We start from the raw sequence: 16,737 nt of genomic DNA, 5'->3' as shown, positions 1-16,737 counted from the left end.
ACTAGAATGGACTGTGAAAGCAGAGCAATTGGAAAGGGGCCGTCTGTTCTAGTTGTGTTGACTAGAGTTTTTCAATGGGAATACTGAACTGTACAAAAGATCTTGGCCTCGTTGCATGTTCTTGTCTGGAAAATGCCAATAACTGGTTCTGCTTCAACTCCTGCAGGAAAGAAAGAAAAAGTTTGAGAAGGATGGTGAGAAGTTTTATTCTATGCTGGATCGCCATTTACATCTGTCTTCAAAAAAGAAGGAATCCCAATTGCAGGAGGTACGTATGGAGTTTTCTTCAGAGGGGGTCCAGAAGCAACATCACCATCTGCTTTAGATCTTTAAAAAGGGAGAAAAGTCATCCCTTTCAGTAACTGATTAAAATTGATACGCACTTAAATCTACTAAATCTTAGATTCTCTGGATGAAACCAGTAAAATCAATATCATAGTTCTTTTTAGTGTGTTGAACAGTAGCAATGGCTTTATGCATTGTCAGAGCTTCTCACCCTTATGATACAGGGCCAGTTACACTGGCACCTCTGGGGACTGGCCTCCCTTTCACCTGGCTCAGGGAACTGATCTGGCTGAAAAAGAACTGGTTATTACTATTGTTTTTGCCAGCACAGCTTCCTACCTAGCTCCTGTGTTTGCAGGGATAGCTGTGGCAGCAATACCACAGTGGCCATGAGCAGCAGGCAGAGGAGGAGGTGCCCCTTCAAGCCCTGTTGCTACCAAGCATGTTGCAACAAGCCCCAGCTGCTCCAGCCCACATCAGAGGAGCTGAATCAAATCAAATCTGTCAAACCAGTTGTCAGATCAAGCATCTTTGCAAGGCAAAATCTGTGGAAGTTGTTGTGGTAACACAGCAATGCTGCGTTGTCCTACCTGGTGCTGCAACTCTGGAATTGCTGGTTTTGGGATGCAGCTGGAGTCAGGCAAGAGAATCATGACAATGGCCTTGTCCGCATCAACGCAGGGCTGTGGGTAGAAACAGAGCTTATGCTGAAATAACAAATAGGCTTTGGGAAAGTCTTGCAGAGTGGAGGGAGTTTCTGGATCCATACGTGAAAGGGAGCTAGAAAAGGGCAGACCTGAGAAGAACGGCCAATGTTCCAGTCATCTGGTTCTGTGCCAAGTGCTCGAAGCCTGAGCTGGACACTTCATAGGCCTTTCTTAAGCAAAGACAGGACTGTCTGTGGGCTGACGAGACATGCTAGTCAAATATTATCAAGCTAGATGTGATGTATTTTCTTTTTCCTCATCTCCCTCTTTCTTCCAGGCTGACCTTCAGGTTGACAAAGAGAGACACAATTTCTTTGAGTCTTCCCTTGAGTATGTGTACCAGATCCAGGAAGTACAGGAAAGCAAGAAATTCAGTATCGTTGAACCGGTAGGAGCTCCCTTTTCTTCTTGGCCTTGTTGTTTAATGCTCAAATGTGTTAATTTGCTGACAGTCACAGGAAGGGATGAGTTACCAGGCTGGATTTGGTCCTGGGAAGTCTTGTGATGGAGTTAACCTTGCACACTTGGATTGCTGCAGTTTAGCAGCCTTAGTAGTGCTTGCCAGAGTACCATGAAACCACAGACTTTTTTCTCATGTCTGTAAGTTGATCCTGAGAACAGGCTGGATGCTGTAGGTCTTGTTATGAATTGTCCTGGACACCTTGTATTTGATAAGTCTTAGCTGCCTTCAAAGGAAGAGAGTTGTTATCTGGTCTGCTTACCTGTCATGGCACAGGCTGCAGAGGTACCAGCTCCTGTCTGTGTACAGGGACCTTGCCCTGGATGAGTGGCTCTGCCCTGGCGCTGGATGTGCTTGAATGTGGGATCGTGTAGATCTTGTGGATGAGCAATCTGCAGATCGGCTCTTGTTCTCCCAGCAGGGTCTTTCATTTTGGGCGTGTTTTATTAAGACAGATGTGTGGGTGGTAGACCTGGGCTTTAGGGACACTGTGGTGGATAAGTCATACTAAGATTTGCATCATTTCAACATTGTAAGAAAAAAAAAAGAATTTGTATATGTAATTTCTGAAACCCCACTTTCTGTCTATTTTTCCTCTGGTTAGAAATATAGAAGAGGCGTTTAATCTGTGTCCTTTCCCTCCTTTTCCAGGTGTTGGCTTTTCTCCACAGCCTCTTTACTTACAACAACCTGACAGTTGAGCTCACGCAGGATTTCCTCCCTTACAAACAGCAGCTTCAGCTCAGCCTGCAGAATGTGAGTTCCTGCCCAGCTCAAGTATTTTTCACATGTGACTTCTATTCTCATTTGTATTTAAATACCTCTCCTGGCAAGGCTTTTCTCTGCAAAACAGACTGTTCATGTTTGCATTGTAGGAGGTGCAGATAAAGTTATTTCCTTCTCAGTTCACGTGTATTTTCTCCTCTCCTACATGAGAGAGTCTGCAGGTACTATTATAGTGGCTCTCTTTGTCTAGAAGGGGCAATTGCAATTATGTCATTTAATGTTGTGCATAAACAAGCCTCAGAATTTTTCCCAACTTCAAGAGAAATGGTACCCATCTTCTAAAAAGGCCTCGGATCTAGATCTTTATGGTATCAGCTTACTACATGCTTTGGTAAGCTCCTCTGCTGGCTAAGTATACTCATGGGGTAAAATATCTATGTCCTGCTTTGTTAATAAGCATCTTTGTTAATAAGCATCCATCTTTCATGGCTGGCCCACATTCCTGTGGAACAACAGCCATGAATCTGTGCCAAGCTGAGTTTGCTGGTATCACAGAATCACAGAATCACAGAATCCCAAGGGTTGGAAGGGACCTAAAAAGATCATCTAGTCCAACCCCCCTGCAAGAGCAGGGTAACCTACAGTACATCACACAGGAACTTGTCCAGGCGGGCCTTGAATATCTCCAGTGTAGGAGACTCCACAACCCCCCTGGGCAACCTGTTCCAGTGCTCTGTCACTCTTACAGTAAAGAAGTTCTTCCTGATGTTAACGTGGAACTTCCTATGCTCCAGTTTACACCCATTGCCCCTTGTCCTATCACTGGATATCACTGAAAAAAGCCTAGCTCCATCATCCTGACACCTACCCTTTACATATTTGTAAACATTGATGAGGTCACCCCTCAGTCTCCTCTTCTCCAAGCTAAAGAGACCCAGCTCCCTCAGCCTCTCCTCATAAGGGAGATGTTCCACTCCCTTAATCATCTTTGTGGCTCTGCGCTGGACTCCTTCAAGCAATTCCCTGTCCTTCTTGAATTGAGGGGCCCAGAACTGGACACAATATTCCAGATGCGGCCTCACCAAGGCTGAGTAGAGGGGGAGGAGAACCTCTCTTGACCTACTAACCACTCCCTTTCTAATGCACCCTAAGATGCCATTTGCCTTCTTGGCCACAAGAGCACATTGCTGGCTCATGGTCATCCTCCTATCCACCAGGACCCCCAGGTCCCTTTCCCCTTCACTACTTTCCAGCAGGTCAACCCCCAACCTGTACTGGTACATGGGGTTGTTCTTCCCCAGATGCAAGACTCTACACTTGCCCTTGTTAAATTTCATCAAGTTTCTCCCCGCCCAACTCTCCAGCCTGTCCAGGTCTCGCTGAATGGCAGCACAGTCCTCTGGTGTGTCAGCCACTCCTCCCAGTTTTGTGTCATCAGCAAACTTGCTGAGGGTGCACTCAGTTCCCTCATCCAGGTCATTGATGAAAATATTAAACAGCACCGGTCCCAGCACCGACCCCTGGGGAACTCCACTAGTCACAGACCTCCAGCTAGATTCTGCGCCATTGACCACAACTCTCTGCCTTCTTCCTTTCAACCAGTTCTCGATCCACCTCACTACTTGAACGTCAAGCCCACACTTCCTTAGCTTATCTATGAGGATGCTGTGGGAGACAGTATCAAATGCCTTACTGAAATCAAGAAAAACTACATCTACCGCTCTACCATCATCCCTCCACCTAGTCACTTCCTCATAGAAGGCTATAAGGTTGGTCATACATGACTTCCCCCTCATAAAACCATGTTGGCTGTTCTTAATGACCCCCTCATCCTTGATATGCCTAGTGATGGAGTCAAGAATAAGTTGTTCCATCACCTTTCCAGGGATGGAGGTAAGGCTGACCGGTCTATAATTACCCGGGTCCTCCTTCTTGCCCTTCTTATAGATTGGTGTGACCTTTGCCATGCGCCAATCCTCAGGCACCTCGCCCGTTTCCCACGACTTACCAAAGATGATGGAAAGTGGCCTAGCAATGACCTCCGCCAGCTCCCTCAGCACCCGTGGGTGCATTCCATCCGGACCCATCGATTTACAGATGTCCAGATTGCATAGCTGATCCCTAACCCAATCCTCATCTACCAAAGCAAACTCCTCCTTTGTCCTGACTCCTTCTGGGGCTATAGAAATCCGGGGCCCTCGGGGAGAGTCTGCAGGAGTAAAGACAGAGGCAAAGAAGGCATTCAGCACCTCTGCCTTCTTTATATCCTCTGTCTCCAGGGTACCCACTTCGTTCAGCAGTGGGCCTATATTGCCTCTTGTGTTAGTTTTATTTGCTATGTATTTGAAGAAGCCCTTTCTATTGTCTTTAACCCGACTAGCAAGATTGAGTTCCAAGGAGGCCTTAGCTGTCCTAATTGCCTCCCTACATCCTCTAACAACTGTCCTATATTCCTCCCAAGCGGCCAGCCCCTCCTTCCATAATCCATAGATTCTCCTTTTCCACTTGAGTTTGCCCAGCAGCTCCTTGTTTAACCACGCCGGTCTCCTAGATCCCTTACTTGACTTCCTACTTATTGGGACGCTCCGATCCTGAGCTTGGAAGAAGCGGTCCTTGAATGCTAACCAACTATCTTGAGCCCCTTTACCGCCTAGTACACTTTCCCATGAGACTTCCCTTAGCAGTTGACTGAAGAGGCCAAAGTTGGCCCTTCGGAAATCCAGAACTGTGGCTTTGCTAGGTATTCTATTCCTCCCACACAGGATCCTAAACTCTACCATCTCATGGTCACTGCAGCCAAGGCTGCCATTGACCGTCACCACTTCGACCAAACCCTCCTTGTTGGCGAGTACTAAATCTAGCAGCGCTGCTCCCCTAGTTGGTACGTCCACCATTAATTGGTGTAAGCGGTGTTCCATAAAAATACCTTGATGTTGTACCCTCTGTTGACATGACTCTTTAAAAATGACTCTTGTGCCAAGCAGTTTAGCATGATCTTTTGAGAAAGTTTTGTAGAATAATACACCCATTACCTAAACAACAGTGCAAAGAGTAGTTCAGGTACTTCCTTCTGCTCCACCTAGCCTTAAAATGTGCTAAGTTTCTTTTATTGAAAGAACAAGTGTCTCTCCCAGACATGACTCCTCAACACCATTTCCACACGTGGTATGTTAAACCATGTCTCTTCAATCATCTTTGAGAGTCCACTTGTTTCTATAGCTGGAGTTTTCATGTGAATATATAAGATTCCCAATTTAGTACATTGGGGACTGATTCATTTCTGCCAAAGCACTTAAAGTTTGACCAGGAATACCTGAAGCTCGCTCTTTGCTTATGTTCAAATGTGCTTGGTTTTGTTTTCTCTCAACAGACAAGGAATCATTTTTCCAGCACGCGGGAGGAGCTGGAAGACCTGAAGAAAAGGATGAAGGAAGCCCCCCTAACCTGCAAGCTACCTGGGCAGCCAACCATTGAGGGCTATCTGTACACCCAAGAGAAATGTAATGCCTTTTATATGCACATAAATGTGTTGAAAAACATAGTAGCCTGGGCTGCTGTGCTCATGGCCCTGTGGTGGGGACTGCACTCAGCTGCTGTGTCCAGGCCAATTTAGTCATGGCAGCGCTTTGAGCGATGCTGCACGGGGTGTCACTGACTGCCAGTGCACAGGGAATCACCAGCAACTTCAGCTGCCAGCTTTCTCAGCGGTGGCACAGAGCTTTTTCCGGATTTCATGAGCCATGCAAGCAAGGAGCTAATTGCCCTGCACTCAAATTGGATGAGATTTGTTACTCTGTTGTGCTGCTGGGGAGACCAGAGCTCTGGCAGATTGCACCTTGGCTGCATTTTATCAGAACAAATCTGGTGCCTTGCACAGCTTCCCTCTTGACCTGTCTCTGAGGGCATCTGAGCACAACTGAAGCATTAACCAGTGCTCAGAGTTAAAACTGCTGAGAGAGAAACTTGTTGCCATTCTGTGCAGTATCAAATCAAACCATATTCAGTCTTTTGCGAATACTTGCTGTAGCTTTCCATGGCCGTGCAAGCTCAGAGGACAAAAACCTTTGTGCAGAGCTGTAGCCTCTGAGTCCACAGACAACTTACTTAGCGTACAGTTAATTTTTGGATTATACATACAAATGCATTTATACAGACGTTCATATGTATGTTTATCCTGCTTTTAAAAGAAAACACACAGACAGTAATTTTAGACAACAAATGTTACATTTTCCTGAAGGCTGTTTGCTGTCTCTATTTATGTTTCCGCTATAAATTGAATATGAAGACAGTTGTTCCTCCTGACAACTGCAAGTTAAAAACAAATCACAGAAAAAAATGCTATTTGAAGTATTTCATATAAAAGGGTTTAGGCATGACAACAAAGAAAAGTGTTGATAAATCTAGCAAGATATACATAGGAACTAAGCTTCAGTGTTTTAAAGAGGCTGTTGTTTTTACTACCAAGTTTTCTTTAACAGGATAAACTAGTGGTGTCTGTGTGAAGCAAGCATTCCAGCCACACAGGATCCTGCCAGTCTTGGCTGGACTTGGGCAAACCAGCTTGGCTTCCAACCAAAGTACCACAAATGCACTTTCACCAGCAGCATTTTGGGAGGCCACTGAAGGCAGCTGCAGCCTCTCTCCTCCTCCTGCTCCTCCTGGCTTTTCCCAGTGGAGATGCTGGCAAGGGAGTTGTCCCCATGGGACCAGCAGTGTCTAGTCCCAGAGAAGTGTGGACATGTGGGTAATGTCGGCCATGCCTTGCCGGATGAATCCAGCTGAGGCACTGTCTCTCACTCCAGGTTCCTGTGTGTTTCTGCAGGGGCGCTGGGCATCTCCTGGGTGAAGTATTACTGCCAGTACGAGAAAGAGGCAAAAACCTTACGGATGACACCCATGGACCAGAAGCCTGGAGCTAAGCAAGTGAGTTGGTTTCTTGGTGGGATGTCTGCAAACACTGACCTCAGTCAGGTCTCACCTTCAGTCTGCCCACATCATCTCTTTCCATAAGCAAACAGATGAACAGGTGCCATGTCCAGAGCAGTACAGGCCAGCCCTGCTGTCAGAGCAGTTGTCTGGCAGCACCAGTGGGCTGGGTGCCTGAGCCTGCAGCTGTGGAAGGGCTCCTGGCCATGGAGCAGAGCATCATGTCCCCTTCATGCCTGGTCACACAGGCAGGGGGCTTGGTGCAACCTGGAAGACACCTCTGTGAAGAGAAGTTTCACCTCGCTCTCTCCCAAAATTAGCCTGAAGCCCTGCAGGGTTTGGCAGCGAAGATGCAGGTTTGTGTAACATGAGCATTAATTGGACAGTGGTGGCTTGCAAATTGGTCTAGTGTGAAATTTATGCCTTTCCAGACAAGCTAATTTTTATATTTATCCATGCACATGGGCAGTGAACCTGCAGCCTGGTTTGCACGCAGCCCTCTGGCAGTAATTGCAAGTACTTGAATCATTCGAGTTATTAGATGAGTGCTTCCAAAAGGGGTATTTCTCTGCCTTTGCATGTTGGCACAGTCACTGGTTTGTGATTTTCTGTTCTTGGAACTGGTTACATGGGAGTGGGACCAGTGTTAGGAGAGTAGGAGAGGGCAGTATTGCAGCTCTAAACTGCAATAAGGGGAATGGCTGGGGAATCTGGGGATCTGGGAATGGCTTCTTGGGCAAAATGCTTTGGATTTTGCCACTGTGTCTGGGAGTTCCCTGCAGTTCCTCAGCATGACAGAGCAGGGGTAGGATGCAGGCACAGATGACGGAGCACAGCAAGTGCATCCAGCTGAGTCTACCCGCCCCCTCTGCCTGGAGTAACATCCCTGGGGACTCCCAGTCAGGCGTGCTGTTCTCCAGTTTGTGATCTCATGGTCTGTTCTTAGCCAGCCCTCTGCATGCTGCAGCAATAAAATAAAATGTATTTTTTGGAAGCCCTTGGCAGAGACCTTGGCAAAGAAACATCCAAACTATTGACTGAGGGGATCTGTTCTCATCTCTGCCGTAAACATGTCTGGTAGGGCAAATTAATGAAAGTAGGGGCTTGTAAAAATGTAAATTAGTCCCTTTCCCAAACTCTTGTAATCTGGAAATCTGCACCTTTGGCCACACAGCTTTAAGTGCTGTGATTACAGGTAGTTCTCTTAAAAACACCAACCAGCGAACACAAAGTACAGCCAGGAGATTATCATCACGGCATGTAAACTGTAGGTAATCTTGGAGGCTGTTCTTGCTCTGTGCTCTGCCCGATCCACTTCTGCTGGAGGTCTTGCAGACGCAGCAGCAGGGAGGGTCAGGGTGATTAACACATTCCAGGCTTGCACACTCATCCTGGGGGCTGCTTGATTGCATGGACTCCTAAAAGTCATGGAGATCTCATGGTCACATTGCAGTGACTCTGCTATGGAGTATGGGGCGTGAATATGAAGGGCTGGAGCTCAGTCCCACAGCACCGGCCTCTCTTCAGAGTGCACCTACTCCAGATTTGGCCAGTTAGCATTCCTTTCCTACAAGGTATTTCATGCAAAGCTCTTTGGACCACGACTGCTATGGATAACTGATCAGCTCTAGTGAAAAATAGGACCTAGCTGTGTCAGATAGCAGGCAAGCGGGGTCCTGGCCTCAGAGACCAAGTAGCTACCTGGTGAGGTTTGTTTACGGTAGAGTTCTTGCTCTGTGGAAGCATACTGCTCGTTGCTGAGATATTTAGCGCTTGTTTGCAGGAGAGTCTGTGACATCTAGAACAATTTGTGGCTGAGGAGAGGAAGCCAGGCTTATAGAGCCTTTAATCTCTGTTGATGGTGGAAAGGACTGTCTCTGCTCCTGGTACCAGTGCCATGGGATTGCAGGGCACCGCTGGGTGCCTGGTGCTCTGTGGGCAGTGCTGGGCTAGGCTGCAACATAAAGGTGCTGAGGAACCTGAAATCTTCTCCTGTGTTTCTTTCCTCTAACCTTAGCTTTCATTTTCTCTCCTAGGGCACCTTAGACCTGACACTGAAATCCTGTGTGAGGAGAAAGACTGACTCTATAGACAAAAGGTTTTGTTTCGACATTGAAACTAATGAAAGGTGAGGTGCTTTAGTGTTCAAATGGCCTCCAAACCTTGCAAACCTGGATGAAATCGCTCCTTGCTGTCTGTTAAAACCAAATTTTGCCTCATTTTCCTGCCTCTCCCTGGGTGAACTTTGCACAGGGCTGGGACCATCACACTGCAGGCCCTCTCGGAAGCCAATCGAAGGCTGTGGATGGAAGCCATGGACGGGAAGGAGCCGGTAAGTGTTCAAGGAGCTGCTGCCCATACGCTGCCGAGCAGTGTCCTCTGCCGGCGGGTTTTGAGGAAGAGCTGGGACAGCTCAACAGCAGGGTCTTTGGTACAGCTACCACTTACCCATAATTCAGTCGTTAGTTCAGCCGCTGCACATCTGAAACAGGGCATTGTGCTGCTCTTTGGGCACAGCTGGCAATGGGGATTTTGGTTTTCCTCCTTTAAAGCTCTGGTACAACTGTGGCTATGCCAGGCTGCCTAAATACTATGGCCGTATGGAGTCAGGAGTGCTCTGTATTTCTGTTGCTCACAACTCACTCTCCAACCTTTTTCTGTCCCCACTCTAAGCAGCATTTGGAAAGGTGAAAGCAGCCACCCTGCCCCATGTTCACCACCTTTCTGTGCCCACTGGTGTTTCCTTCCCTCAATCTAAACAAAGCACAGTCCTTCACACTCTACCAGTCTTCACACTTTACCAGTCTTCCTCTAAATGGGCAGCACGATGTGCAGTGTGCGAAAGCCATTTCTGGCAGCTCCCCTTGTCTTTGGGCACACTCCACAGCACTCTTCTCATTTAAACACGACAGGACATGGGAGAGCGGGAAGGGTCAGTGTGCTCGTGCTGGACAGTCGGTCGCTTCAGGGTGTCTGGGACTCATTCAGCTAGCACAGCGTGTTATATATAAAGGATTTTTGATTTTCTATCAAGAATGGCACTCACTGTTTATTATTAATGAATGCAAGGTGTATTTTTGTATGGCATGAAGGAATGTCGTGACACTTGAATTCTTAAAACCAAGCAAACAAACAGAAAACCCACAACCCATGTGTGCCAGGGTGTCCAGCTTCCCTCTTTACAGGGCATCTGAAAGACAAAGTTTCCAGTTCAGGTGCTCCAGTGAAATGCAGAAAGTCAGAAAAGAGTAATTTATTGTGTAGGTAATGGTATCTTGCCTAATTCTAAAATGTCATTTCTTTGGGATGTTGCCTTACTGTTTGTGATTGGCTTCAGGTGATTTATGGGATGCTGTATTTTTTTGGAAAATAAATACTGAATAACATTGCATGTTTGTTTTTTTTTCTTCCTCTTCCATTCCCTCCCCCTTTTCAGATCTACCACAGTCCCATCACAAAACAGGAAGAAAGTGAGTAATTTCTGTTGCTGTTCCCGAAGCTGTTGAAGCTGTCTGGAGGTTGGGCAGTGGTTTTCTTTGCAGATACACTTGTCCTCAATTTCTACTGAGTAGATTGTTTGTTGCCTCTGTGGAACTCCTTTCCTTTCCATTGCAGTGTCTGATACTGAGGCCAGATAATAATGAGTTGCAAATGGTAAAAGTTATCATAGAATCATAGAATAGGTAGGGTTGGAAAGGACCTCAAGATCATCCAGTTCCAACCCCCCTGCCATGGGTAGGGACACCTCAAACTAAACCATGTCACCCAAGGCTCTGTCCAACCTGACCTTGAACACCACCAGGGATGGAGCCTTCACAACTTCCCTGGGCAACCTATTCCAGTGCCTCACCACCCTCACAGGAAAGAACTTCTTCTTTATATCCAATCTAAACTTCCCTTGTTTAAGTTTTAACCCATTACCCCTTGTCCTGTCACTACAGTCCCTAATGAAGAGTCCCTCCCCAGCATCCTTATAGGCCCCCTTTAGATACTGGAAGGCTGCTATGAGATCTCCATGCAGCATTATTGATTATCGATTGTAATCTGCAGTTTTTATTTAGCCAGAACTAGCAGGATGCAGAGTTCAATGTGCACCTCTAAACCCCAAAGTAACAGAGGGGAAAAAAAGATCAGCAGGAGATTCTGAGGACGTTTCAAAGAATCATGGAACGGTTTGGATTGGAAGGGGCCTTAAAACTCACCCAGTTCCAACCCCCTGCCACGGGCAGGGACACCTTCCACTAGAGCAGGTTGCTCCGAGCCCCATGTAACCTGGCCTTGAACACTGCCAGGGATGGGGCAGCCACAGCTTCTCTGGGCACCCCATGCCAGCAGTTCACCACTCTCACAGGGAAGACCTTCTTCCTAATGTCTTATTTCTTTTAGCAAATACTATAATAAAAAAATAGAGATGGCATTCAGTTCCCTCGAGCTCCCACCCCATCGCACTGCCTTGTCCCATACGTCTCCTTTCGCAGGCAGGGTGCACCCTGCCTACTGCGCCGCAGCCCTGGCAAGGCTGAGCATGCACTGCCATGGCTGCACGTGCCGCCATGGGAAACACTGGGGCTTCATTAGGGTTTTGTATATTAGAGTTTACTTTTATCAACACATTAATTAGCTGACCTTAATGAGCATGGAGGTAGTGTTATCAGAAGCATAAGCATAAAACCTGTTGTTTGACTTTGCATTACACGCTTGGAAGGAATGTGACTCAGTGATTCACAAGAGTAAATATACTATTTTTAATAGATTAGAGCTAGAAAGACTTAACATGCTTACCTTACTTGTGTCATACCACTCAGTATCAAGTACCAAGTGGGTCTGTGCTTGAGGGTGCCTTTACTCATTCCTGTGTTAGAGCTTTTCATCACCAGAGAAGAGAGAGCTGTTATAAACATCTTGCTGAAAATACAGTGATCTCATAGGATTCGCCAGCATGGCCTGTGCTGTGATAACTGTGCTGAAGTTAGTCCAGATGTGTCCTGTGGCCCAGAAAAATTAGCAGAAGTAGTAGTGTGATTACAGAAGTTGACATTTGCATCTAGAAAAAAAATCCTGACTTCCTACATGCTTCATGATGTCTGCGTGGCAGGCACAAAGGCAGCCTGGGCTTAATTGGTGGAACAAAAGCCAGTGTTCTGCTTTACTCAGTCTATCCAGCTGTACTGGTTTTGCTTTTTAATCTAGTCAAGTAGATAAGCAGAAATTACACGATCCTATGATGTGGTGAGCTATAACTGCAGATTTTGCAGCACTCTGGAAATATTAATCAGCTCCTTATCAGACACAAATTCACATGTGACTGGACTCTGATTTATGCTTTTATTATTAAAGACAGAAAGAGGATAAGGAGCAGTGCTGTGACTCAAAGTGAATTCAAGGAAAATTGGACAACGTACAGAACTAATAATTCTTTGTCAGGTTTTAAAGAATGCCTGTGTTTTCCTGGAGGGATGCATGGGATGCACATGTGTGTGTGAACCTGGCTGCATGTGGGGGCACTGAGCTTTGTGTGAACAGCATCCTGGGATGGGGCTTTCCCAGCAGTTTTCCTTGGGGTTTCTATGCTGGTGTTCAGGCAGGTAATGCTGCTTCTCTTCTTTGAAACAGTGGAGCTGAATGAGGTCGGCTTCAAGTTTGTGCGGAAGTGCATCAATGCTGTGGAAACAAAAGGTAAGCTGCTCGCCCTGGCATCGGGGGGTGCTGCTGTCCTGACATTGCTTCCTGTGGCCTTGAGTTGTTTTGTGTTTTCAGCAGTTGTAGTGGTGTTAGTCCAAGAAATGAGACTCTGACTTTTAGCTGAAGAATGCCTGCCAGAGGAGCAGAAATCCTGTGTGGTCCAGAATGTACCACATCTGGTTAGGTCTGAATTTCCACCTTTATGCTGTTTTCATTAATTGGTCTCTTATCTTTGGCTTTAGAAAACAGAGGATAGCTCTGGAATTCTCCCTGTACTGGGGCACAGGCAGGGGATACCTGGGGTACAGACCCATTTTGTTAAAAGTAGCAGGACAGAAGCAGGCTGATGGTTGACAGCTCACCACTGGTCTTTCATGAAAGAAACCAGTACCAGCACACATGGTCAGCATGGGCTGAAGGACAAAGATCACTCCAGAACAACTGGATGTCCAGGCTGCCATGGGGAAAGGTGCCTGGTTTAATCTCCTGAACTTTTGGGAAATGTGACCAGCCAAGCTCTGCTGAGGTGGGGAGGAGCAGGGCAATGAGATCCTCCTCTCAGAGCCAGGCAAATCCAGCACTTCTGTCTTTCCTAACATTGGCTCATATTTTCAAAGATTCTGCTTAAACAAATCACCTTTTGTGGCAATTTGAACAAGTCTGTGTCAAGCAGCACCCTCCAGAAATGGCACCTTTTGGCAGGTAGGACTTGCCAGCTCAAGCGCATGTTCTGCTTGTTGGCTGGGCTCCCCTGACCATGATGTGATCCTGGCGGAAGGTCTGAGTCCTGCTGCATGGATGGCAGTGCGCCGCATCCTGCCCACAGCACCCCGTTGGGCAGTGTGTGGGGAGTATCCTGGGGCAGGTCAGGGTGTATCTGCGGTTCTGCTGAGCCAGCACCCGACAGCCAGGACAGGAGTTCCACTAGATGGGGCCTTTGGACTTCCCACTAGCTGGGGAAGACCCTTCCTGACGCTCTGGCTTTCTCCTGCTTAGGAATTACTACAGAGGGCATCTACCGGACTGTTGGCAGCAATATTCAGGTGCAGAAGCTGCTGAACACCTTTTTTGGTAAGAATTAATTAATTATTCTGCACAACTAGATTGTCCTGGGTTTGTATTGTTTTGTATTGACAGAGACAATTGGGTTTTATAGTGAGAAATGTCTGCTGTGGGTTTTGGTTCCTGTGGCCCCTCGAGGCACATCTTTCCCTTCTTTTCTGGGCTTTTTGTTGCAACTGCATTTATTTGTTTGTGGTGCAACCTGCATTTAAAGTTAAGTCAGCAGCAGCAAGGTAAAGGGAGGCAGTGACCCTGGAGCAATGATCACAAGCCTTCCATCGTGTCCTAAAAATACCCAGGCATTTTGGAATTGCATGCTGGGGACATGTTCCTGTTGCAGGCTTGTGATGCAGGACATTGGGCAAGGAGAAATGAGCCCTGGCCCTTGTGCTGTGCCCTGCTGCCCCTCCTGCAGTGCTAGGGGCTTGCCTGGCTGTTTGTGGGGGGCTACTATGTCCCATGGGTCTGGCACATGGGGTATCGTGGAGAGCTGGGATGGTGGCCTCTGCAGAGAGGCCTTTCCTGTGGTTTGAGGTTTTCACCAGGAAGGACTGGGATACCTCGCCATAAGCAACGTACATATTACTAAGGCAATGTATGGGTTTCTGCTGTAAGCCCTTCCGTGCACTGAGTCCTGTATTTCATACAGGCAGGTAGATTGGAGGGTATTCTTTATAGCAGAGATGGTTAAACTCCCTGCAGCAGGTTGTGGGGCTCAGCAGCGTTGCTGTGTGTGTGGACACAGTGCTCCTGGGCTGGGATCTGGCTAAGACCATCCTGCTCATGGTTCCCATAGACTCAGACAGGTGGGGAGCCCCTTCCCTGAGCCCCGCAGGGCTGGAGCACAGGGCAGAAAGCAGGCTCACATTGATATATGTTCCTCGTGCTCATGCCAGCTCCCTGCACAGACATCTCACATTGATATATTCTGTAAACTATTGTTTTTCACTATTGTTTACTGTTGCTTTTACTATTGTTGTTGTTTATTAAAATTGCTGGTTTGTGCTGATGTATAGCTGTGCCTGATTCCCATGGAGCCATATTTCAGACAGCTTTTGGTTATGCTTGCCTGATGACTAATTACTTTTAGGCTGAGTTTTTATTGCTTCTTGATTCTCACCCTCCCTGTGAGTAGCTTTGTGGTTTTCTCCTCTGAACCCCACCAGTGAGTGGCTTTTCATTTCATTTATATGCATGGGTCTGGTTAACCACTTGCCACCCCACTGTGTGTGAGCTCAGGATGGAAAGTCCAACACCACAGAAGTAACTGCTGTAGAAGGCTTTTATCCTGAGCTTCAGGAAGGAGATACGTATTTCTTTTCTCTTCAGTCCTCTTTCTTTTTAAAATAACTCATGCAGTTTTTTTCCTTAGTCCAGCCACCCCCATCCTCCACCCATGTCCTTCATCATACCACAGAAATTATGTGGCTGTTTGGTGAGGTTAGGTAGGAGCAATGTGTACCTCCATGCCTCCTTCTCTAAGCTACTTCCTCTCCAGGCAGCAAGAGGGGATGTTTCCAGAAAAGCCTTCAGGGGAGTAACTGTGAAGGAGGGATTAGAGCTGGACACTTGGGTTATTTTGGATACTAGAAAGCCTGTCTTGGATCTGTGGAAATGTTTTATTCTGCCAGGCTTGGCTATGGTGGGAAACAAGCAAACTATAGAAAATATTCCCTCACTAACTTTTCACCGCTGCTTAAAGTTTACCTCACGCTTCTTCCCGTGTCCTTACTTAGCACTGCTCCCCAGGCTTTCCAAAATACCAACACTGGTACTGCTGTTCTGCTTCTTCAGCCGTGAGAATCAGCAGCTTTCTTACTGTGCTGCTGTGGCTTTGTTTGTCTCAAAAGTGTTCCCTCCCTGAGAGCGTGCTATTTATTAACAGCCTCAGGACAGACCTTACTTTAAAGCCATTTTGTTCTTCCCTCAGATCCAAAATGTCCAGGGGATGTGGATCTCCAAAGTGGCGACTGGGACATCAAGACAATTACCAGCTCACTGAAGTTTTATCTCAGGTAGTGCTGCAGGTCTCACCTGCCCCAGGTTGGCAAAGGAACTTGGGCCTGATCTGGTGAAAAGCAGAGTGAACTGCCAGATGTTAACACCTGGCTGTTGGGAGGGGTAAAGAAGTGACAAAAGCTTTGGGAAGATGAATGGGTATTTTTTGACTGGTTTTGGAGGAGTTTGGTTTGGTTTGGTTTGGTTGTTTTTCTTTTTTAATTGAGAAATATGCCTGTTGTAGAAACCCCCCATCCTGTGGGGAAAGCTGTTTAAATAATACTGGCTGGGGGCAAGATGCCACTGGGAACTGGTGGTGTTGGACAGTGAGCAGGTTTGCCTGTCGGTCCTTCAGGCTCAGTCAGGAGTCGGTCACATTGCCCTGCCAGAGCTGTTTTCTTTCTGGTTATTGCAGGAACCTGTCAGAACCCGTCATGACATACAAGCTCCACAAAGAGTTGGTCCTGGCTGCCAGTAAGTCCCGCCGCCGCCCTGCCGCCAGTCGCTAGCCCTGCCCTCCCTGACCAGTGTACATCAAAGTCACTTGGCAGAGCTCTGCCAGCCTAGCACTGGATGTCTGATGGTATTTCTTCGCTTCACTGTTGTTGCAGTGCTCTTCCCTCCAACAGGGTTTCATGGAGGGCTGGGAGAGCCAGGGCATGTCAACTAACATGAAATCAGCACAAGTGCCCCAGAAGATTGCTTCTCAATAGTATTAATGTATTTACTTTAAAACCTGTGAGGGAATGGGATGTGCTGTTGCCATACAGATAGATAGGTTCACCATTTAGGTTGTGAAATTTATCCTGGAATGTGAAATCCAAAGTGTCTACCAGTATATGAAAGACATTTTTCTGCTGCAGCTATTGGGACTGAGCCACTACCACTATT

At 47.0% G+C, this 16,737-nt stretch overlaps 1 protein-coding gene across 2 annotated transcripts in view; it reads left to right on the top strand.

Moving 5' to 3' along the window:
• Window positions 1–16,737, top strand: part of OPHN1 (oligophrenin 1) — a 65,385-nt gene that overhangs the window by 33,866 nt on the left and 14,782 nt on the right. For both annotated transcript variants that reach the window (XM_065689291.1, XM_065689290.1), the window contains exons 5-16: window positions 167–268; window positions 1,270–1,380; window positions 2,104–2,208; window positions 5,549–5,678; window positions 7,001–7,101; window positions 9,141–9,232; window positions 9,358–9,436; window positions 10,541–10,574; window positions 12,718–12,780; window positions 13,783–13,857; window positions 15,779–15,863; window positions 16,262–16,320. In XM_065689291.1, the coding sequence (XP_065545363.1) occupies window positions 167–268; window positions 1,270–1,380; window positions 2,104–2,208; window positions 5,549–5,678; window positions 7,001–7,101; window positions 9,141–9,232; window positions 9,358–9,436; window positions 10,541–10,574; window positions 12,718–12,780; window positions 13,783–13,857; window positions 15,779–15,863; window positions 16,262–16,320 (1,036 nt within the window). The remainder of the gene's footprint in view (window positions 1–166; window positions 269–1,269; window positions 1,381–2,103; window positions 2,209–5,548; window positions 5,679–7,000; window positions 7,102–9,140; window positions 9,233–9,357; window positions 9,437–10,540; window positions 10,575–12,717; window positions 12,781–13,782; window positions 13,858–15,778; window positions 15,864–16,261; window positions 16,321–16,737) is intronic.

This window comes from Lathamus discolor, chromosome 9 (genome assembly GCF_037157495.1).
Source record: "Lathamus discolor isolate bLatDis1 chromosome 9, bLatDis1.hap1, whole genome shotgun sequence".
NCBI lineage: Eukaryota > Metazoa > Chordata > Aves > Psittaciformes > Psittacidae > Lathamus > Lathamus discolor.
The sequence above is the reverse complement of the archived record's forward strand: the minus strand, read 5'-3'. Positions and strand labels throughout refer to the sequence as shown.